This window comes from Narcine bancroftii, chromosome 14 (assembly GCF_036971445.1).
Source record: "Narcine bancroftii isolate sNarBan1 chromosome 14, sNarBan1.hap1, whole genome shotgun sequence".
NCBI lineage: Eukaryota > Metazoa > Chordata > Chondrichthyes > Torpediniformes > Narcinidae > Narcine > Narcine bancroftii.
The window spans coordinates 66,950,105-66,974,731 of NC_091482.1; the positions used below are offsets into that span (position 1 = coordinate 66,950,105).

The window sequence follows — 24,627 nt, forward strand, 5'->3', positions numbered from 1 at the left end:
TCAGTTCCTCTCGCAGCTCGTTTGCTTCAAGCGGTCGTGGGTGCCGAGCTGATTTGACAGGGAGGATTTTCGCTTTAAGAGCGGCGTTTCTTGGCCATGCCTTCGGAGAGGCGTTCAGGAGAAACTTTACTGCGGCGACCCCCTCACCCCGCTGCTCAGCGCTATGCAAGTACACAGGAGCTGGGATTCTAGTCCCACTCGACTTGGAGGAAACCTTGGAAACGCGAGGAGGGGAGAAGAAAGAAAGGCAGTTGAGATTTAGGCAGTGGATAAGTGGATTCTGCTGGACTTGAACGGAAGGAATATCACACAGTGAAACAGAGAGGGGGCGGAAAAGAGACAGAGTAACGGGTCAGACACAGAACCGGTGAAAAACAGAGAGAGACACACAGAGAGAGAGAGAGAGACACACACACAGAGTCACAGAGAGAGACACACACACATACAGAGACACACACACATAGAGACACACAGTCACACACATAGAGAGAGAGAGACACACAGACACACACGCACAAGGAGGGAGGGAGAGAGAGTGAAACAGAGAGGGAGGGGCGGAAGAGAGACAGAGTAATGGGTCAGACACAGAACCGGTGAAAAACAGAGAGAGAGAGAGAGAGACACACACACACATAGAGAGAGAGAGAGAGAGAGAGAGACACACACACAGACACACACGCACAAGGAGGGAGGGAGAGAGAGTGAAACAGAGAGGGAGGGGCGGAAGAGAGACAGAGTAATGGGTCAGACACAGAACCGGTGAAAAACAGAGAGAGAGAGAGACACACACACATAGAGAGAGAGAGAGAGAGAGACACACACACAGAGTCACAGAGAGAGAGACACACACACAGACACACACACACAGTGAGAGAGAGACAGTGACACACACAGTGAGAGAGAGACAGTGACACACACAGTGAGAGGCACACACGAGGAGGGAGGGAGAGAGAGCGAGAGCAGTGGTTCCGGAGTAGCACGGTACAGGAGGGTCCCTCTGCCCTGCCAGGTGCCTGGAACATATCTCCAAGTGGGACGGAAGAATGCGCCTGGAATTCCCCAGCTGGATGTTCGGACTCCTCACACTGCTGGCAGTCCTTCTGCTTCTGGCCGATATTTCCGAAGTGGAGATGGAATTCGGGTAAAGCTCTTTGTATATTTGGTAGCGGGGTGCCTTCATTCAGCACGACCCATCCCCCGGCAAATCTCCCCGGAGATTTCACTCCGGACTTCAAATCTGGCTGAAAGGTTCCATCCCTTCAATGTTTGGTGGCTGGGGAGAGGGAGACTCGCTGTTGACATCCATACCCCATTCTGTAGATTTCACGAAATAAAAGAACAGAATCGACTTTGTGGCAGAGTCAGAATTTATTCCCACCCGACTCAGGACCAGTTTCCCACTCGCCCCCCAATAACCACAAACGACGCCTAGTTTTTTTTTCTTTCTCTCTTTCGGGCTTGCCGCTCCTTCATCCTCAGCCTCTTCTCCATTCTCTTTGTTTAATTCCCCCCCCCCCCCCACACACACACACACACCCACACCCCTGTCTTCCATGTTTCACACCCCCAACAATGGTTAGAGATATTTGTTAACTGGCTTTGCCTCCCTCTCTCAGTCTCTGACCTCTCTCTCTCTCTCTGTCACAGATCCCCTTTTAATCTTTCAGTCCATCTCACTATTTGCCTGCCAGTTCCTTTTTTCTTGTTCTATTTGCTTTATTTAGTTTGTTCTGTCTCGACCTCCCTTTGTCTGTGTGTGTGTGTGTGTGTGTGTGTGTCTGACTATATGTATAGCTCCATCTTTATAACCCCTATCAGTTCTCCAGCAATGCCTCAATTGTAACTTACCAATGGACATTACACCCTAATGTCCAAGAGGACTTAAGAGTCCTACAGTCTTTATCTATATTTTCATCCTTGCAAACATCTGTGCAAGCTCACCAAATTATAAAGGAGCCAAAAGTCTGAGCAGGAACCTCTGATCATCAAAGAAATCGTTGAATTTCACAAATTATCCCTTTTATTTTTGTTATTGTTATTACCAGAGGTTTTTTTTAAATCTCATTGTAAAGTGGAGCCACAGGGTTGATGACATCACTGTACATTTATAAAGGATTGAGTAAAAACACACGGTAACTGCTGGAGGAACTCAGCATCCATCGGAGGTAAAGATGCATCACCCACGTTTCAGCCTGTTAAGATCACTGTAAAATGTGTGTAATACATTTTTTTTACATTTTATTGCCCTATCTTCTACCTTTGAGAAAAATCTGGCCATTGGCTCACCTGGTCCAAATGATATTCCCAGTAATATGTTTTTGCTTCCCTTCCCTCTCTGCCCCAGCTCTGGGTTCCTGCTTATCCCCTATTTCCCCCACTGCTCTTAATTTGCCATACTTCCTGTCAAAGGCATTAACACAAAGGGCCACAGCCTCAAGATCAAGGATAGTAAGTTTAAGATGGGGATGAGGAGGAACTGCTTTTCCCAGAGGGTGGAATTCTCTGCTTATGGAAGCAGTGGAGGCGACCTTAGTAAATCTATTAAGACAAGTTTGGATAGATGTTTTCATAATAGGGGAATTAAGGGATATGGGGAAAAGACAGGTTACTGGAAATGAGCCTATTACCAGATCAGCCATGATGCTATTGAATGGTGGATGACCGATTCCTGTTCCTATGTTCTCGGTTCTTATTCCATGGGATGGTTTCAAACCAGAGAAGGGGTCATCTCTCCAGCCAATATTTATCACTCAGTCTTGATTGAAATATCTCCTTTCCAGAGAGGTCTTGATGGGGTAGGTATGGAGAAGATATTTCCTATAACTATGGGTCACTGTTTAAAAAGAGGTAGCATGTCTTCATTGAAGACATACTTGAGATAACTCTGTGGGACACGAGCTCTCTTTGCAGAAGACAGTGGAAATAGTATTGCTGAATATTTTTAAAGAAAATATAGCTAGATCCTTGATACTCAAAAGGTTATCTAGACAGTCGAGAATGTGGCAATCAGCCCTCTTAATGAATGGCTAGAAGGGCTGAATGACCTCCTGTTTCTAATTCAAATGATCTCCTGTAATCAACAGCATTTTGCAAATAATGTGTTATTATCATATTGTGGGAGCTTTCCTCATCCAACATGGCTGTTACTTTTCGTATGTTACACTAGTGGCTTGGAAAGGAAGCCTTGCAGTGCTGGTCATAACATGAGTATCACAAAGCCCTCAATCACCAATGATCACCACAGTACACCTGTAGAAGTTTTTGCATTTTTAGTGACATTCCAAATGTCCTCAAACACCTCACAAAGTATCATCGCTGGCGAGCCTTCTTTAGAATTTCATCGACCTGGAGGCTCCAGGACAGATCCTCAGAGATGTTGATACCCAAGAATTTGAAGCTCTTGACCCTCTCCACTACTGAGCCATTGATGAGGACTGGGTTGCGTTCTCCTGGAATCCACAATCATCTCCTTAGTTTGGCAAATGTTAATTGCAAGGTTGTTGGGGTGACACAACTCAATGAGCTGATCTCTCTCCCTCCTGTACACGTCCTCAGTGCTGTTTGTGATTCTGCCATTAACTGTGGTGTCTTCAGCAAATTTGTAGATAGCTTTGGAATTGTGCCTGGCCACACAGTCATGAGTGCATAGTGGGTTAAGCACACATCCTTTAGGTGTGTCTATGTTGATAATCAGTGAGGAGGAAACTTTGTTTTCAGTTTGTACTGACTGTGGTCTTCTGATGAGAAAGTCAAGGATCCAGTTGGAGAGGGTTTGGAACTTGTTGACCAGCACTGAGGGAATAATGGTGTTGAAGGCTGAGCTACAGTGATATTGCATCTGCTGGGGAGTGATTGTGACGAATTGCAGTGGGTCCAGATCTTTGCTTAGGCGCATGTTAATTCTGGCCATGACCAACCTCTCAAACCATTTCACCACAATAGAAATGGACAATTGATAAGGCACTCTTGGATGTCCCAAACTTAAGAAAGGCACTGTATTTAAATTACACTATGTACAATATTTCAAATGCCTCTATAACACTGGACAACAAGTTTTCAAAAGATTTGGTTCCTGAAAAATATTGGGGATCATGATAGACAACTTCAAGCTGAACTCAAAAATAATTTCAGATTTGTTGTATCCCATAGGAAGTTGGAGAAATATTCAATTAACTTTTATTAAATTCAGCACATTTAAATGCATCACGCTGACACTTTGAGTTAGTTCAAATGTCCTAAAAATGTTTCACTGCTGATTTACATTTGTACGCAGCATCTGATGCCTCACGGGTCACTGTCCAAGAATTGATGGGTTCCAGTTGCCCTGGTATCACTTTTTCATGGTTGCAATGTCCTAGTGAATCCTTTCATCATGTTCATCACAAATGAACGAAGATCAGCAGGGAAGAAGTCCAAGTGTGAATGCAGGAAATGAATTTGCACTTCGTGGTTTTGTAGCTTGAAGTAAACTTAAAGTATGACAGGAAATCACAAAGAAATAAGTTATAGCTTAAAAATGGTACGTGATTGAAATATTTTCAGGTGATTTTCCTGATCAGCTGCCCAAAATTCATAAAATACACTCAAAAGCGTTCAGAAAGTGTTCAAAATCTTCATTGTCCAGGGTAATTGCACGTCTTTGAGCATTGGATTCATCCTTCAGTCTATGACTTCCTTACTTTGGCCTGTGCTCTTTCGTTCACTAATTTAATTTTCAGTGTATTAGCATCTCTGGCAAAGTGAAGAAGGTAAACCATTTGAATAGTTCAATTTCTTCTGCTAAATATGCCCCCATCATGATGTTGAGCAGGTATCTCAGGGTGGAGACTACGCCAACACAATAGAACAGTGAATGTACTTTCAAGTCATGAATCTTGGAGGAGAACATGCAGATAAGTGTTTCCAGGTTCCCACTGCTCTGGTTCTTCCTGGTGGGAGAAGTCACAGGTTTGGGAGATGCTCCCTGTAACCAAGATGAGCCAGTATAGTGATTAGAGGTGGATAGAGCATCAATCAAGCAGATTATTTTGTCATGTATAGGGTGGAACTATTTAAGGGCTGTTCAAACTGTGTTCACCCTTGCAAACAGAGATTATTCCATCCTAATCTGCTGGCTGTAGACAATGGGAAAAGCTTTGAGGAGTTGGGAACTGAGTGACACACTGCAGGATTTGCAGCCACTGGCTTGCCCTTGTTAGCAACAATATTTGTGAGGTTGCTTTTGTTAATTTTCTAGTCAACAACCCCAGCCTTGGTCCCCCAGCCAAAGAAAGATGTAGAGGGCAAGGAACTCAATGATGCTAAATGCTGTTGAATGTCACAGTTCCGCAGCATTCCCCAGCTTGAATTATGTGGTGTAAACAGATCAATTTATTTTTATGGGATGTCACCTGACATTTGCTGGAAGAGACCCTGGAAAATTTTCCATGAAAGCTAGACAGAACAAGTTTGCTTTTCTGCCAGACATTCTTGAAGCTGGCAGATGGAGATTTTAATATAGCTGGACCCAGTGGTAACGCCTTGAAACCAACACATCTGCCAAGGGCTCTTCCAGTCTCATTGTTTTAATCAGTTTGACTTTGATTCATCCACTGTCATCACTGACAATTAATCATCTGCTAGGTTTACAAATCTGTGCTGTTCATCAGGACAAATGACTGACTTGGCAAGGAACTGGAGAGATGTATTAGTGAGCCACAGTTCCATGGTATTTGACTTAAGAGTCAGAAAGTATCTGGTTCAACCAATGCGTGGCCTTGAAGATTAAAAAAATGTCTGCTGTTCCACCAAAATTGTCAGAAGGAGCATTGATGTGTTGAAAGGGCTGAGGTTAGGTTTAAAGGTTAAACCAAGGTCTTCACTGCCCAAATGTTTGTGCCTAGAAATTTTTGCGGTACTCCTTTGTGGGGGAAAAAATATTATTCCTGAAGCCTGCTAAAATTTATCACCTTTCTGTTCAAATTCTTATTGGTATGAGCTTGATCTGTATCATTTGACTGCTTCATTTTTCATTGGATCACCCGCTAATTGGAGGAACAACATCTCATCATCCATTGGGCACCCTACACAACAGGATAGCATTAACATTGTGTTCTCTGGTTTCCCTTAAACCTCCCCCCACCTTCCCCCTTTCGCCTTTCCCCCAGTTCTATCCCTTTTCTATCTCTCTCACCCTTTTTATGGTGCAACCCCATTTTAAGCTTGCTCAACAAAAAACAATAAAGGTGAAAATACCTTTTCTGGAGAAGGACTATAAGGCTGATCCAGTGTTGCCTTCAAACTGAGCAGTGTCGGGAGCTGTCTTCTGGAGCTGAAGGAGGTGGGGCAAGTGGTGCTGTAGCACCGTCCATCACCATATTGTCAAACATACAATGCCGAGAAGGGATAGCGGCCTATACCCGAAATGGTGACTAAAGAGCAGGTAAGGGCGCTTTATCCTAGCTTGTTGATATAAATGTACCCGGTCTTGTGGTGGATTCACTGCTGAGTTCGCATACTGGATTTTAAAAAGCGCACTCCTGGATCGCGGGCTGACGACATCATCAACCCGCCCTTTTGTAGCCGCTTTCAGCGGCATTGCCTTTATGGAGGATGTAGAGCAACCTCGCTCCACCTCTGAGTGTACCCTCCAGACAGCTAGGATCGGAGTTCGCCTGCTGAATCCACCTTTGGAGCTTTCATGAAGGTAAGTGAAGCAATGTAAAGGTCTTTACATTCACTTTTTTTCCACTAGAAAAAGGCCTTCTCCTCTCTCTTCTCTCTCCCCTTTTCCCTCTGTCTCCTTTCACAGAGCCAAAATCAATCCTCACCTCTCCTATTATATCCAATTAACACCCTTTGTTGGCCTCCCCCTGCCATTCTGCAGTCTTTATTCTGATACTTTCCTGCTCTTTGGTAATGCCTTGAGGAAGGGCTCAGGCCCATAACTTTGCAACCTGTGGACGCTGCGAGACTGGGTGAATTCCACCAGTAGTTTGTGTGTGTTTTAGTAACATTATAGTCAGTCAATGTGGAGAAAACTTCCCGGATCATCAGACACAAGCAAAAAAAATTGATTTTTCATGTGTATTTTTATTTGAGAAAAATTATCCTGCCTTCAGTGGGAGAAGCTGGCTGAAGCCTTCTGTCACATCTGCGCCTGAAGTCAACATTGTTTTCTAGGTAACCTGTCCGTGCTTGATGTACAATCAACTTGTTGTGAGTCATATAATCCCTCCTTCCAATCTCCCACACATAGGCTAACGTAATGCTGTCAATCAATACTGTTTCCACATTACAAAATGGAATATTTTAAAGAGTGCTTAATTGGCTGTAAAGTACTTTGCGACATTCTGAAAGGGATGGGGAGCAGCATAAAATTCATGTCTCTTTTCTTTATATCTCAGATTCAATCCCTCGTGGTCGGATAATCCAGCAATCTGACTGCACAAGTACAACCCAACAAAACAGTGTTCTCTGCTCCTCAGAGCAAAACACGTAGGCACACTACCAGACACAACTAGGCAAATTATACATAGGCAGGTCAACCGTTCATATATACAAAGAAATAAAGAAATATTGTTTCATAAATGTGAGAGTCTCAGATGGTTAGTGAGAAGAGTTCCTGTGGTTGTTCAGCATTCTCACTGAGAGTTTGGATTTAGAATTGGTTTGAATTCAAGTGCCAGGATAGTGGTTAATATAATTTAGGAGGCTTTGATAGATGTAAGAACATGCAGGGATTGCAGGGGTATGGATCATGTGCAGGTAGAAGAGATTTTGTTCAATGCGGTGTTGTGTTTGGCACAGACAATGTGGGCTGAAGGGCCTGTCCTATGCTGCACAGTTCTATTTTCTAATCCTCATGTGGAGATGGTTTCTGATGGGGCATCAGCTATGGCTGACAGCATCCTTCCTCTTAATGCACAATGTACCAGTGTCACCACACAAAGGGGAACGTCCTGAGAGAATGAGACCAATGTCTGCAGTAAATCCTCTGGGACTTCACACTAATTCATGGTCTGGAGAAGGTAGTAGGCACAGCCCAGAATATCACAGGCAAACCCCTCCCCACTATCGAGAACATCTACAGGGAACGCTCCCATCTGAAAACACAACAATCATCAAGGATCCACACCACCCAGCACACGCTCTGTTCTCGCTGCTGCCACCAGGAAAGAGGTGTAGGTGCCACAAGACTCGCACCACCAGGTTCGGGAACAGCTGCTTCCCCTCCATCATCAGACTCAATCAGGGGCTCATTTAAGGACTCTTACATTTGCACTTTATTGATTTTTTTTTCCCCTCTGTATTGCACAGTCAGTTTGTTTACATTTCTTTATTTGTTTCCAGGTGTACATTGAGTAAAATTCTTTTTGTACTACCAACAGAGGTTCTGCCTCTCCTGCAAGAAAAATAATCTCAGTATTGTATGTGATGTCATGTGTGTACTCTGTAATAAATCTGAATTGTAAATCTAACTCATCACCCTCCTACTCCTCACCGCTTAGTACCCTAGTTACAGCAAAAGAGAGGAGGCTTCATCAAACCAAATATTTAAATAAAGCCTGAGAAGGGAGCAATTTCATGTTTATTCTGCTGCAAGATCAAATATAATCTTTCTTTTGGTCTTGACGACTGACGATTCTCTTCCTGCAGGTTTTCAGAGGGAAGGAGAGCAGCGAAGGCAGCCAAAGGTCCGCAGGACAAGTGTTGGAGGTGCGTAAGTGGTGATGGGATCCTCTTTCTCCCCCTCTCATGAGGAGAGTGTGATTGCTTTGGTTTCCTCTCGCATATGCAGGCTGGTATGTTCCTTGTAAGTTGCTCCAACGTGTAGCATCTCAAGGAGTTTGGGAGGTTGTTGGCAAAACAAAATGGGCTTGAATAGAATTAGTGCCAAAATGGCTTGGTTCACAAAAGCGCTTGAGAGACTCAGCAGGTCATGGCATTTCAGGCCTTCACCATTGTTCTGGTGTGCCAAGAATCATCCTTCAGTTTCCACACTCTTCTGAAGAAATTACCCTGCTTTTGTTGAAGAAAGTTATCATATAGTGCAGGTTCCTTCTCGATACGAATTAAACATTGCATTCTGAGGAAATTGACTTTAGCAAGTAATGCTGTCCCCTCCCACCTTCATCTCATTGGCTGGTGTGGTGTTGCCAAAAACTCTTCACCAGGGGCTGCCTGAGCCCAACGTGACCCATCAATGTTTCTCAGGGCTGCGCCAGGTCAGGTATCATGTCGTTTGGCTCAGATGGGCCATGGTTAATTTCCATTTTGATTTAACCTCATATACCACACCGCCCTCTGCCCTGTTCACTTCAACAGAGGTCATCTGTTCATCGTTAGAACACTGGCACTGGGTTCAAATCTTCAGGTCCGAATGAGAAACAAGTTGAAAGGAAATTCAAGAGAACATTTACAAGAGAGTTGTGAACCAAGTTATCGGGGAAGGAAGTTAATGATCACAGTATGAGTCCACTCAAGACCAATAAATGTCAAGAGAAATGATTGAGGAATGTTATAAAAAAGTGAGCAGATGGAGATGACGTGTGACAAAGAGGTAAACAATGTGTACGGCTAAGTGGAGCTGAAGGCCAGACACTGGCTTCATATTTCAGCAATATACAGCTTAATCCAGGCCAGACATTAATGCCGAAGGCATTAATTTACTCCAGTCCCCACTGTTCTAAATTGCTGTAATTGAAGATTAAACTGTACGAGCTCTGTCATTGAGCCTCCCTGATTTGGATTTTAAAAACAGATTCAATAGACTTAAATAATTTTTTTAAAAGTTCATGAAATCACAATATCTAGGAGCAGAATTCGGCCCATTAAGTCTGCACCACCATTCTAATCATGAGCTGATCCATCTTCCCACTCAGCCCCACCTCCCCAGCTTTTTCCCCATAACCTTTGATACCCTGACAAGGGTGGCATGGTGGGTACAGCGATTAGCACAATGCCTTTACAGGACCAGCAATCGGGACCTGAGTTAGAATCCCGTGCTGTCTGTTAGTAGTTTGTACGTTCTCCCTGTTTACATGGGTTTTCCCCCGGGGCTCCAGTTTCCTCCCACCGTTCAAAACGTACTGGGGTTGCAGGTTAATTGGGTGTAAATTGGGCAGCGCAAAACCATGGTCTGAAATGGCCTGTTACATTTCTGTATATCTAAAAAAAAATTAAATGTAATCAAATACCTGCCTTAAATAAACATAAGGACCTCACTTCCACAGCCACCTGTGCCAGCAAGTTCCACAGACTCACCACCCTCTTAAAAAAGTTGAAAAGTACATTTGATTAAGTAAAAAGATGTAAATAACCATAATGTTAACTTGAATGTCACTGTGTGTGGTGGTATGTTATTACACCACTAGGCCACCAGGCCTACCGGCCTCTACCGGCCTCTACCGGCACCACCTACGGCTCCTAGAACGCTTCCACCAGCGTTGTCTCCGCTCCATCCTCAACATCCATTGGAGCGCTCACACCCCTAACGTCGAGGTACTCGAGATGGCAGAGGTCGACAGCATCGAGTCCACGCTGCTGAAGATCCAGCTGCGCTGGATGGGTCACGTCTCCAGAATGGAGGACCATCGCCTTCCCAAGATCGTATTATATGGCGAGCTCTCCACTGGTCACCGTGACAGAGGTGCACCAAAGAAAAGGTACAAGGACTGCCTAAAGAAATCTCTTGGTGCCTGCCACATTGACCACCGCCAATGGGCTGATAACGCCTCAAACCGTGCATCTTGGCGCCTCACAGTTTGGCGGGCAGCAGCCTCCTTTGAAGAAGACCGCAGAGCCCACCTCACTGACAAAAGGCAAAGGAGGAAAAACCCAACACCCAACCCCAACCAACCAATTTTCCCTTGCAACCGCTGCAATCGTGTCTGCCTGTCCCGCATCGGACTGGTCAGCCACAAACGAGCCTGCAGCTGACGTGGACTTTTTACCCCCTCCATAAATCTTCGTCCGCGAAGCCAAGCCAAAGAAAAAAAAAAGAAAAGAAAGGCCACCAGGTGTCTCACCTGGTGACCTTGCATATATAAACCGGTGGAGACCTATACCCCCTCATTCTGGCCTCGGCTTGCACAGAGGCAATACCTCAAGACCTAGCTGTATATATTAGCCTATTAAAACTAGTGTTTTACCTGCACTCCGCTTCGTGTGATTTGATGCTAGTCGCCATCACTGTCTATTGTGTTCAGTGGGCTTAATTTCTCAGCTCAGTACAGTTTGGAACTGTTGCTGGATGCAATGGTGAGGCCAACATCTGACCTCCAATGTGCCTCCTACCTCTTGTGTCCCAGTGCAAAGGTGCACAGTAAAAGAGGCATAGTACCTCAGGAGGTGGATGGCCCACCTGTCTTTTGGAACCGTCACATGCCAGAACTTGATCCGGATCAATCTTGAATTTGATCAGGTCAGTGAATTCCCTAGTGCAAAACAGTAAAGAGCAAATGTCCTGAGTTTAGACCAGTGGTTCTCAACCTTTTTCTTTCCAGTCACATCCCACCTTAAGCAATCCTTTACTAATCACAGAGCACCGATGGCATAGGAATTACTTAAAGTGGGATGTGAGTGGAAAAAAAAATGTTGAAAACCACTGATTTAGACTAAAGTCCATCAGTCAATAAGGATTCTGTAATTAGTCTCAGGGTGGCACAGTTGGTGTAGTGGTTATCACAGCACCATTACTGCATCAGCGAACGGGACTGGACCACGCTGTCTCTGAGGAGTTTGTACGTTCTCCCCTTGTCTGAGTAGGTTTTCTCCAGGGGCTCCCTTTTCCTCCCATTGTTCAAAACATACCAGGGGTTGTAGGTTAATTGAGGGCCTGTCACCATGAAATATGTCTTAAAAAATATTGGAATTGGAGGAGCAAAAAAAAGCAAATTAGTCAGGATCTGCATCGATGTTCACTAGCAAGTACTGGGTGTAAGGAAAAGGGAGGCCTCCCTGTGAATTTCTGTATATCAGGAGTTAATCAACCGGTCATGGGTAATAGGTTTCCTTCCCCAAAGGGCATCAGTGAACCTGATTAGATTATCCAACAATCCTACAGTTTCTCATTATCTCAATCGGTTCTGGTCACCCCATTACAGAAAGGATTTGGAAGCTTTGGAGAGAGTGCAGAGATTTACCAGGATGCCTAGTTAGGAGAGCATGTCATATGAAGCAAGGTTGGCAGGGTGAGGGTTTTTCTCTTTGGAGTGTCAAAGGATGAGAGGTAATAGAGTTATATACCACAATGAGGGGCTTAGCTAGGGTGGAGTTACAATAGTAAATACCAGGGACATCTGTTTCAGGTAAACAGAGGAAAGTTTAGGGGAGATGTTAAGAGGTAAGATTTTTACATAGAGTTGTGGGTGCCTGGAATGCATTACTAGGGGTAGTGGTGTGGAGGCTGGTAGGGACATTCAGAAGTCTCTTAGAGAAGCACATGAATGATGGGTGTGAAGTATGGAAAAAATAGATTATTGTGGAATAGGTTTACATAGGTTGGCACAACGTCATGGACCAAATGTCTGTACTGTGCTGAAGTGTTCCATGTTCTACCAGCATTTTGCATTTAATTAATGGATTTTTTTAAAAATTAGACATACAGCACGATAACAGGCCATTTTGGCCCACGTCCATGCTGCCCAATTACACCCAATTAAATTGCAACACCTGGTATGTTTCGAACAGTGGGAGGAAACCGAATCCCTTGGTGAAAACCCATGCAGACAGAGAGAGAATGTACAAACTCCTTACAGACAGTGTGAGATTCGAATCCAGGTCCTGATCACTGGCGCTTTAACAGCGTTACGCTAACTGCTACGCCAACTGCCATCCTAATGTCACCTTCCCTCTGGCATGAGTTAGTTGCCCTGAATTTTGATCATTTTTGATTTCCATTACACATTGACAACTCTGTAATGGAGAGAGTGGAGAACACCAAGGTCCCTGGAGTTCATATAACTAGTGACCTATTGTGGATAGACAAGATTTCCTCACTGAGGATACTGAAGTGGGCAAGGCTACAGGAGTTCCTTCTACAGGAGCTCTATTGAGAACATTCTGGCCAGCTGCATCAGTGTGGTATGTTTGCTGTAGAGAAATGGATCGAAAGTCAATCCACAGGACCATAAGAACGGCCGAGAAGATCATTGGAATCTCCCTCCCCGCCATCGACGTGATCTACCAGGATCGTTGTCTGAAGAGGGTGTACAAAATCATTTGAGGACCCGTCAGGGAAGAGATACAGGAATATCAGAGCTAGCACCACCATGGGCAGCAAGAATTCTGAACGACAAAAGGAACTGCTCACACTAACTCGCCGAGACTCTCACATTCACAAAACATTTATTTATTTATTTATTTGTATACATGAACACTTGTCCTGCACATGTATTGTTTGTCTGTATGTGTGTTATGTCTGGTTATGTGATTGAGTGTTTTGGACCGAGGACCGGAGAACGCTGTTTCGACGGGTTGTACTTGTGCAATCAGATGACCATAAACTTGACTTGATTTGATACAGTCATTGATACTGTACACTAGCTGGTGAGCCAGAGCATGTGCAACCATTGACCAAAGGATGAGAGCCATGAGGAGCCCAGAAGACATGCCATCAGGATAGGAGCAAGAGGATTAACTCCAGCAGCCAGTTTGACTGAGGTGTCAATTTCACCGTTGCCCTGGGAAAGGAAATGCTTCAACAGCTGAAATGATCCATCCGTTTACTTGACTGGTGGAGAATGCCCCACACCCAGTCTTCGGCTGGTTTTAAGTAGCAGCCGATCTCCGTTTAATGAGTTTACTGTGGGTAATCATCCCCCTTCTCACTTACCTTAACATTCTTGCAGATGATTTACTGAACAGCAGCAGATGTGCTGCCTTGAAAATCTGCTCCAGCCCCTGATCCTGTCATAACTCAGCCGATAATGGGTGGTGGTGCTGCGTAAATGTTGCTGGAACCAACACTCGCCCGAGCAGGGAAGCTAACCCCAGGGTCCGATCCCAGCCACGAGGAGTTTAGGAGCATGGCCAATCCCTGGGATTGAGTGAGAAACCTGGTAGCAGGATGATTGACAGTAATGGCAGGCAAGAAGCACCGCAGTCCAAAGGAGATTTGTGCTGAGAAGGTTTCGCACTTCCAATCCCTGGAGAAATTCTGTGGGCTAGAAATTTGAAAAAGAGCATGTCGGGGAATGTTCTGTGCAGGGGCCGAATACAACTCCATAGCACTGTGTTGGAGAGCCAGGCATATCCAAACGGTGATTAAAAGGTCTTGTTCATCAAGTCTTTTTGTTTCATTTAGATGGACAGAAGAGATAGCGTCGAGGTTGACACAACCCTATTACAGAGCTAGAGATCAGAGTTCGAGTGTGTGAAGAGTTTGTACATACTCCGTGGGTTTCCTCCCACCAGGTCAATTAGGTCTCCCACCAGGTCAATTAGGTTTAATTGAGTGGCATGGGCTCGTAGACGGAAAGGGCCTATTACCGTGCTCGATGTCTAAATTTTTTTAATTAAAAATTCGAGTCAAGTTTTTGGTCATCTGACTGCACAAGTACAACCTGATGAAAGAGTGTTCTCCGGTCCTCGGTGCAAAACATGCAAACGCACAACCAGACAGAACACACATACTGACAAATAATACATATGCAGGACAGGTATTCATATAGACAAATAAATAAATATTGTCTCATGAATATGAAAGTCTCAGATATGAGACTCATGACAAGGAAGGCAAAGGAAAACAGGTGGTCTGCTCCTGAGGTCTGTCGGTCATTGCATATTGAGGGCCAGGCTGGTTTGAGGGTCGGGATATCACTCAGACTGGAGGGAAACGGTGAGGATCTCAATCGGCTGCAGGGTGTTTCAGGGAAATGAACAATGGAGGTGGTGGAGGGGAGGGGTAGGGGAAGACCTAGACAGTATGTTGGGATAATATTGGGATGGGATTTGTGAGTTGCACTCGAGGGAAGAGCAAAGAGAAACTACCACATTGAGTAAGCAGGCACCAGCCTGACCCCAAGTCTCAGCACCAGACCCCTGGGCTGGGTTTTCCTGGAGAAGAGCTGAATTTTGACAATTCGGACAAGAACACACAAAGGTGTGTCACTTTGCAGGTGGCACCAACATTGGTGGCATGGTGGACAGTGAAGAGGGTTGTCTAAGGTCAACTGGGCAACAGTGTTATGCTGTGTGCTGTTTCCTTGCCATACGTTTGCATTCCAAAGCACAGCAACAAGGTCAAACACGCATGGCACATTAACAATTGATGTCGCTGCTGCTGTAGCCCCTTGACCTCTGTGCATGGGCTTGTCACGGGCACAAAATCATCTGTTTGGCAGTTGGATCAAGCACAGAGAGAATGCATTGCATTTGGCTTTCAATTGAACACTTCAGTCCCATTGAGAATAAAACCTGATTTTTTGGGCCCAATGTCTGAGGAGAAATGCACGAGTTTTATTTCTTTTTCTGAGATACAACATAGAAACACCCTCTTCCATCCCATGAGGCCCAAATACATCCATATGACCAATTAACCTGCTAACTCAGAATGTCTTTGGAATGTGGAAGGAATCTAGAGAATCCCACATGGGCACAGGCCAAACGTGCAAACTCTTCATAAACAGCGGTGGATTTGAACCCAGGTTGCTGGCAGCGTAATAGTGTTGTTCTAACCACCATAATAAATGTGCTCTCCCCATAAACAAAGTTTTCGTTATGAGCCAGGGGTTACTGCTCCTGGGCTGTTGGCAGGAAACCAATGCAACATGAGAGAAGCTTGAGAGGCTGTATGAATAAATAATTATTCCTGGCAGTGGAGAACCGTGATAAGGTCCATGTGTCAGCCCTGCAGAATGTAAACCAGCATCAAACACAGCAGCAATCTGCCTGCAATCAAACCATAAGCTGCAAGGAGTGTGGATTGATACTGATCCCTCATCCAGAAATTCGAACTCCTGCACCCATCAATCAGTCTGATCCCCCACTTAGAACGTTCACAGACAAACTGGAAGTAACAGGTTTTTTGTATTTCTCTATTCCAGCTGTTTGGATTTCACTCATGACCCTGATGTTCGACTGAATAATCAAAGAATTTTTATGGATAATCTGCTTTATTTTTGAGGACAGGGAGAGGTCCGATCTAGAGCTCCTTTGCCTTTTTATCTAATCCAGGCACGGCAAGCGAGTGGCCAATGGCGGTTTGGGACAGGATTCCTTCCCTCGACCTCACCCTCCCACACTCCCTTCGCGCATTTGGAGGCTGAAGAGAGCATTGAGGCCGGGAGTGGAAGAGGGGAAGGGCATTGGTTCAGGAGTAGGGAGTTCAGCATTTCATATCGATTGGGATCAAGACAGGGATTGTGCATGGGGTTCAGGAAGGTCTCATATAATTGGGAGTGGGGCGGCTGGCTGGAGATGGGTAGGTGTTGGGGAGTGCCAGGATGATGCAAGGCAGGGTGCAGACAGATAATTTACTTATCTCGCAAGACTCCAGGCTTGGGGCTGCTACGCAAGGACCATGTTACCTCAAATGTCACCCCCATCCTCCTCTGCCGTGCTCCAAAAGAAGTGTTGCACAAGGACTGACATCGTTTCATGCATCTAGAATATTTACACTGGGGTCAGGAGTGTGACTGACGGCAGGAAAGGCACAGCTAAATTCGGTGAACAGAAAGGAGCTATGGCTTGGGGAAAATCAGCCACAGTCATTCATACTGAATGGTGGATCAGACATGAGGAGCTGGCCGGACTACTCCCGCTCCTATTTTCTGGTATCTGATGTCAAATTTATCAATTGGCACACTGCAATCTGGAAATGGCTGGAATGAAGTGAAGACAAACTTCCAGCAAAATACAGTAAACCCCCTGGTATCTGGCACCTATGGGGTTTGGTAGTTGCAGGATACGTGTATTTACCAGTTGCTTGAGATTGCGTGATGCGTGATTGGTAAACTGATGAGGGGGGGGGGGGCACTTTTAAACTCCCGTCTTTATTACCTCTTTATTTTCAATGATTTTTTTTGCCAGTTTTTTTGAAGCTGCCGGTTGCTTGACTTCCGTATAACAAGGATTTTACTGTACCTTGCATTTTAGTCCCAGCTTAGGGAATCAGGCATTTTGGTCTGACATGAGGAGAAATCTTTCTCTTCAGAAGGTTGTAAACCTTCTGCCAGGGGAGTGTGACTGTCTGGTCGTTTATAGTCCAGGCTGGGAGTGATAGAGTGCTGAGAAGGTAGTCATCTTCTCATTGAAAGATGGAGCAACTTTCACAAGGTGTTTGGCTGTTCCTGCTGCAGTTTTCCCCAGGTTTATTTAGCAATTTATCTCCAAATGTACAACTAGCAATTGTGAAATTTACCATTATTGTGAAGCACAAAGTGCAGGAAGCCATTTCTGAACAGCAAACTCCCATAAACAATAATAATGATTGTTTAATCTCTCTTTAATATTTCTTAGTCCTGCTGCAAATCTGTGAGCCTTAAGGCATGATACAAAATACAATATTTTCAGTGCTGCTTTGATATTCCAGAGGTTGGTCTAATCCTAAATTATTCTGCCTGCTGTTTCCCTTAAGAAATTTCTTATCAGTTTCATGGTGTACAGTTAATTTTTAAACATGCCAATAAAGGTTCTGTTTCAGAGGGCAACACGTCACATCAGTCTTTATGGTTCTTCAGGGGGAAAATGATCACAGACATCTCATCCAGTAAACTTCAGCAGAAGAATAAGGAGGGAATCGAGCCTCAAGCAAGGCACCCTGAAGAACCAGAGTGGAAACTTAATGCCACACTAACAGCGAGGATAAGGTAATGCTCTGCCGCCTGTGACAGGTGATCTTTCAAACATCCCAGTTCTGAACACCAGATCTCACATTTAATGGTTCAAGTGAGTAGCATACTCGAACAGCAGGTTGTCTTGCTGCCTCACGAGGTTCCTTAATTGTCATGTAATGAAAGAAGTGTAAGATTATACAAAATTGACTTTAGTCTGCCGTGAGGCAAAGATTCACCATCAGCAGAAATTGCCCGGTTCCGCTTACAGAAGTAGAACCAAAAGAGAACCCCCCCCCCCCCCAAAGAGTCACTGAATATCCATGAATTTGCCTCCACAGCCACACAGTTCAAACCATCGACAACCCGAGTTCCAGATCCAAACCTCCAACACGATCAGGAAGCCTTCAGCATCCTCGGCACCCTCTCACATCCTCGTTCTTGTACATGGTACCCCTTCAGCCAGTCTCCCGCAGCCTGCATGGGTTCTTTGTCTCTACCCCCCCCCCCCCCACCCCCACCCCCAACAGCCTGCCCGGCTCCTGTGTGTTTTTAAGGGATCCTGGTGCTGATTGTACATTCTCTCTGTGATCATCTCTATTTCAATCTTCAATGCATGTTTATTGTCATATAGATAAGTAATATATACAGATGCAGCGAAATTTTTACTTGTTACACCCAAACAGGTACATAAGATACCTGATAAGAGTCCATTTTTAACTTATCTCAAATATTAGACAGAAAAAGAGATCATAAGTATTAAAAGATAAATAAATATTCACAGTTGCAGTTGGTGCAAGACATTTTTTTTTCAATTGTACAGACAGATCTTTTGGTGGTTTATGTTTTAAGTTGTAATAAGCAGCCTCTATCCTCAAGGACCCCCACCACCCAGGTCATGCCCTCTTCACTCTGCTACCAATGGGGAAAAGGTACAAGAGCCTAAAGACGAGCACTCAGCGACAAAAGGACAGCTTCTTCCCCGTTGCCATCAGATTCCTGAATAATCAATGAACCAAAGACACTTCCTTACTTTTCGTACACTATTTTTCTTTATTTATTGTTGTAAGGTGGTTTATATGAATGTTTGCACAGGGATCCTGCTGCGAAACAATAAAGTTTGTGACTTGTTTATGACAATAAATTCTGATTCTGATGTTAGGGGTAGAGAGGTTCAAAGATAGGGGTTGAATAGAAATTGTTCTTGAACCTGGAAGTGCTGGACGTCTGGCTTCTGTACCTTTTCTTAAGAATCTTAATAAAATGTTATGGCCAGGGTGATGGGAGTCCTTTATGATATCGGCAGTCTTGTTGAGATAACACCTCACTTAAGTGCTTTCAATGGACCAGAAGTTGGTGCCTGTGATGGACTTGGTCTTTTCTACAGTCTTCTGTGTTCCGGGGCACAAGTTTCAAACCACGTTCTGGTGCAGCCAGTTAGTATATTTTCCACAGTTCATCTGTAGAAGTTCAATAGAGTATTCAACAACATAACAGATCTCCTCAGACATGAGAAAGCAGAGGCAATGATGTGCTTTCTTCATGGTTGACTCAGTGTGCTAGCTCCAGGAGAGCTCCTCTAATCAGGGTAATTAATATATTTTTACATTTGTTGTACGATCTGGTTCAGAAGAAGAGAGATACATAACAGGTATAGGCATCATGGAGAAAATGAAGTACTTGAGGAGTATATAAAATGGAAGAAAATATCACGAAAGAAATCAGGAAGCCTAAAAGACATGAGGTTGCTTTGGCAGACAATGTGAAGGAAAATCCTAGGGGTTTCTACAGGGGTATTAAGAGAAAAAGGATAGAAAGGAACAAAATAATCCAAATCATTAATATACAACTTAAAAAGGAGCGGCCCATCACTGACCCCAGTGGGATACCACCAGCAACTGGCAGCCAAACAGAATATGTTCCCTGTATTCCGACTCTCTGCTTCCTGCCAATTAGCCAATGCTCTACCCACGTGAGTATGTATTGTGTACTTTTTATCTTGTTATGTAGCCTCATGAACGGCACCTTGTCAAGGGCCATCTGAAAATCCAAATACACAACACCCACTGTATCCAGCCTGCTTGTCACTTCCTCAAAGAATTCGAATAGGATTGTCAAGCAATATTTTCCTTAAGTAAACCATGCTGGCTTTGGCCTATCTTGTCATGTGTCTCCAAATATTCCTCAACTTCATCCTTTACAATTGACTTTAACATCTTCCCATTATTTTCTTTTCTGCTGCCTCACTCCTTTCTTGAATAGTGAGGTAACATTTGTGGTTTTCCAGGCCTCTGGGGTCCATACCAGAATCTAATGATCCCTGACAGATCATTATCAATGCCTCCACAATCTTTACTGCTACTTCTTTCAGAACCCGAGAGTATACTCCATCTGGTCTGCCAACTTTTTGTTGTTTCCTATATCTCATTTTCTGTTTATATGTGTGGACACACACTGAGGTTACGGTTATGACTTTGTTTTCGCTGGCTTTTGCACTATCACCAAACTTCACGTGCTGTAGAGCTAAATCTTCACAGCTCAAGCTAAGTTAAGCTCCGATCCTCACTGCAACCTCTCTCATTTCCTTATCAATAATCCTGAACACAATTTGATCACGGAACATTGAATCTTGCAAATGGTCAAGAGGATCAATAGCACTCTATCATTACATCATGTCTGTGTGGGTTTCCTCTGGGTGCTTCAGTTTCCTCCCACCCTTCAAAACGTCCAGCAGTTGTAGGCTTATTAGATGTACAGGTACTCCCTGATTTATGACCGTAATTGTGACTGAAGGATCGATTGTATCTCAGACTGGACATAAGTCGGAATTTTGATTGCGCATGTGGAGTACCGAAGTCTTACAGCAAACTTTTTAATCAAATCTTATTTTCATCATAGTTTTGACGATAACAACTTAAAGCTTCCTGAATTTGTCGATCAACCTTGGTGAATCCTTCCACATTCTGGTCCTTGCTTACCTTGTTAGTCCGCATCTCGGAGTCGCAGGGTCCATAGGCTGGGCGTAGCCATCTTGATTCCTGTGTGCATATGTGAGTCTTCGGTTGGCGCATGCGTGGTGAGTTTGCAGACTGAAGTTCAGTTGGCACATGCACGAGAGTTAAGCACCTAACGATATTGAATTCGCGCCCTTAACTCTTGTGCATGCGCCAACCAAACCCAATACACGAACCCACTGTGCATGTGCCAACTGAAGTTCTGCGCATCCGCACAGGAATCAAGATAGCTGTGCCAAGCCAACAGACCCCAGGATGCCGGCTAACAAGGTAAGTACGCACATTTTGGCTCTTACATGCCCTGTATCCACGTTATAGTTTAACAAATACAACATAAACAGTGTAAATTTTATATTTTTTCTTGAAAATTTTTTTTCGTTCCTATGTGCGTAAGTTGCATCGATCGCAAGTCGTCGATTTCCTGTAATTGGGCTGGATGGGCTCATGGGCCAGAAGGGACTGTCATTTTGCTGCATGTCTAAATTAAAAATTAAAAAATTAGAGGTCTGTTGCCTTCTAAAAATTGATAGGTCATTAATGTTTTTTTTTTGCCAAACAGCTACATGGCACAATTTTATTTTCCATTTGTTTAAGTCATTTGGAAATAGACATAAATTGAATATTAATGAGAAAAGCAATGAGTAAATCAAGCAGAAAGCACCCAAACAAGTCAGGAGAGCAAACAGGCCAGGAAATGTTATAGATTCATCCAGTTAAATGCAAAGTGGTTTACAGAATATTCAAAATAGTAGAATTCGGGAATAGGAGATTTTAATTAATTTTTAAATTTAATTTGGAGATACAGGACAGCAACAGGCCCATCCAGCCCACAAGTCTGCACCACCCAAGTATACCCATTTGACCAATGTAGATGTCAAGATCTGCAAGGGGTGGTTGTGGGTTGGTTTCCAATAAAGGCATATGAAAGTCTGATAATAGAAACTATGCAATTATAGAAAGCACTGGAGGTCTTTTAGCTCCTTGAGACTGATCCTCATTCAGTGAGAATGAAGTTGATCTGTGATCTAATTCCAGCTACCCACCTTTTTCCATATCCTTTAAAGATCTACTCATCCCAAAGGTAGGATTAAGAAATGGCTTGACATCAGAAATGTGTGGATTCATTGGTTAATTGACCTTTGTAAATTATGCGAAGTGTGCTATTGGGTGAGAATCTGTGAGGACTTAATGGGAAATGTGGACAGAATAAAATGGAATGTGTCGATGTAGACATACAGCACGGTAACAGGCCTTTCCATTCCACTAGCCCGTGCCGCCCATTATACCCAATTGTCCTACAACCCCTTGTATGTTTAGAAGGGTTGGAGGAAAATGGAGGAAACCCATGCAGACACAGAAAGAACATACAAACTCCTTACAGACAGCTGGGATTCAAACCCCTGGCCCGATCGCTGACGTTGTAACAACGTTGCGCTAATCGCCCATGTCAGAGTAGTAAATGGATGCTTGTGATCCAAAGGGACTATTTCTGTGCCATCCGACACCAAAACATGAGTCACGGTCCAATTTTCTATTAAAGTATCAAGGAAAACAGAACTGGGAAATGTAATTTTGGATAACAGGGAAATAGAGGCTGGTGATAACAAGGAGTGCAGATGATTGCGGTTTCATTATTGCTGTGGTTGTTAGTGTTGCATCTACCTGCTGCCTTCAGGAAAGAGGTGTAGGTGCCACAAGACTCCTACCACAATGTTCAGGAACAGCTGCTACCATCAGACTCCTTAACAACAAACTCAATCAGGGACTCGTTTACAGACTTTTACTTGTGCACTTTATTGATTTTATTTATTCTCTCTGTATTGCACTGTCAGCCAGCTGAGATTCGTTAGCTGTTTAAAGTTCTTTATTTGTTTAGATGTGTAGTTTTTTTTGCACTACCGGTTAATGGTAATTCTGCCTCGCCTGCAGGAAGACGGAACCTCATGTATGTGTTGTCATGTATGTACTCGGACAATAAATTTGAAATCTGAAATAAGACACAAGAACACTCAAATGGTGGTACACAAATGTGCTAGAGAAACTCAGCAGTTCATGCAGCTTCCATAAAGGGAAACCAACACTTTGGGCCTGAGCCCATATACCTCATGAAGGGCCTGGATCAGAAATATGAGTTACCCTTTGTATATTGCACTCAACCCCAGAGCCAGTAGTCTTTTGTTCAACTCATACAAATTGCCTGTAATTACATATTTTGTTTCAGAATTTCACTTTGAAAATGATGATGATATGTATCTTTTTCATTTCATGGTGACTTTTTCCATTCCTAGGAAAGACATTCTCAGGTTTCTGGATGCAGAAAAGGACATTTCAGTACTGAAAGGGAAACTGAAGCCAGGGGATATCATCCATTATATTCTTGACAGGGACAGAACTCTGAACATATCCTATAGTCTGTATGAACTGTTACCAAGGACGTCACCAATGAAAAACAAACACTTCAAACAGTGCGCGATTGTGGGGAATTCTGGGATTCTGCTCAACAGTGGCTGCGGGCAAGAGATTGATGCTCACGAATTTGTGATCAGGTAATAATTAGGGTTTGAGTGAGTAATACGTCTTGAACAGCACAGATGCTGGAAATCTGAAATAAAAGTTGAAAATTGCAGGAAATATTCAGCAGGTTAAGAAGTACCTGTGCAGAGCGAAAGAGAATAAAAATTCCAGGTCAATGACATATTGCCCAAACTCAGGGAACTTTGAAGTAAATTCTATATTTTCCCAGTTCTGCTGAGAAGTCATTGACCTTAATCTACTTCTCCCTCCACAGATTCTTCTTGAATGAGGGTTATATACCCTTCTGGATAGTGGTGTGGTAAGGAAAATCACATTCTTTTAGATCAAAGTGCTGAATTCTGACAGTTAGCAAAATGATTGCCAACAGGAAACAGACAGTTGGCAGAAACAGACCTTCATCTGTCTGGCAACATAGAGTGGGATGTGTGTCACAAGGATTAGTACTGCGGCCCTAACTTTTTTTTAATCAGTTTTATGAATGATTTGGATGAAAGCATCAATGGTATGGTTGCTGACAACATAAAGGAACGAATAGTGGTGAAGAGGATGTAGGGAGACACAATGAGATGAGAAGAGAGTTCATTATCATATTCATAAGTGGGGCCGGAACAGTTAGTGTAGCAGTTAGCTCAACGCTGCTACAGGGCCAGAGTCTGAGGTTCGAATCCAGCGCTGTCTGCGATGAGTTTGTATGATATCCCTGTGTCCGTGTGGGAGCTCCGGTTTTCTCCCACTGTTCAAAAAACATAGTGGAGTTGCAGGCTAATTGGGCGGCGTGGGCTTGTGGCCGAAAGGGACTTTTAGCATGCTGCGTTTCCATGTTTAAATGTTTTTTTACATCAAAAAAAAGCCCCGACCCAAACGAGAAAAAAAAAGGAAAGAAAGAAAAGATGAAATTATGAATTCTTTTCAAGAAAGTTGCACAATTTCTTGTTTTAAAAAAAGTTTACAATTCTCTTTCCTTCTCCTTCTGTAATAATTTTATCAATGTTTATAATATTTTCACTTGTACAAAACAGTTATCTAAATATAATCAAAATCAAAAGAAAAAAAAAATCCTAAACAAAAAAAGAAAATAAACTTTATTAATCAAAACCCTGGCCACTAAGCAAATAAATAAATTTAAATTTAATTTAAAATTAAAAAGTTTTAAAAAATGTAAATTGAAAAATCTTGTTTGCTGTAGCAACCTGGGTTTGTAAAACCATCAGTGTGAATGAAATTAACATAATGTTTCATGAAAGAAAATATGATGGTAAATATAAAAGGATTGGGCACATCTTCTCATTGCAGTAGTGCAAAAAACAATCTCCTGTTTCGAT

At 43.5% G+C, this 24,627-nt stretch overlaps 1 protein-coding gene across 1 annotated transcript in view; it reads left to right on the forward strand.

The window, feature by feature from the left end:
- The window catches only part of st8sia2 (ST8 alpha-N-acetyl-neuraminide alpha-2,8-sialyltransferase 2), a 35,138-nt gene continuing 10,511 nt past the window's right edge, over positions 1-24,627 (forward strand). Inside the window, exons 1-4 of the mRNA XM_069912180.1 lie at positions 1-1,141; positions 8,638-8,697; positions 17,664-17,792; positions 23,059-23,316. Coding sequence (XP_069768281.1) covers positions 1,044-1,141; positions 8,638-8,697; positions 17,664-17,792; positions 23,059-23,316 — 545 coding nt within the window. The 5' untranslated portion in view covers positions 1-1,043. The remainder of the gene's footprint in view (positions 1,142-8,637; positions 8,698-17,663; positions 17,793-23,058; positions 23,317-24,627) is intronic.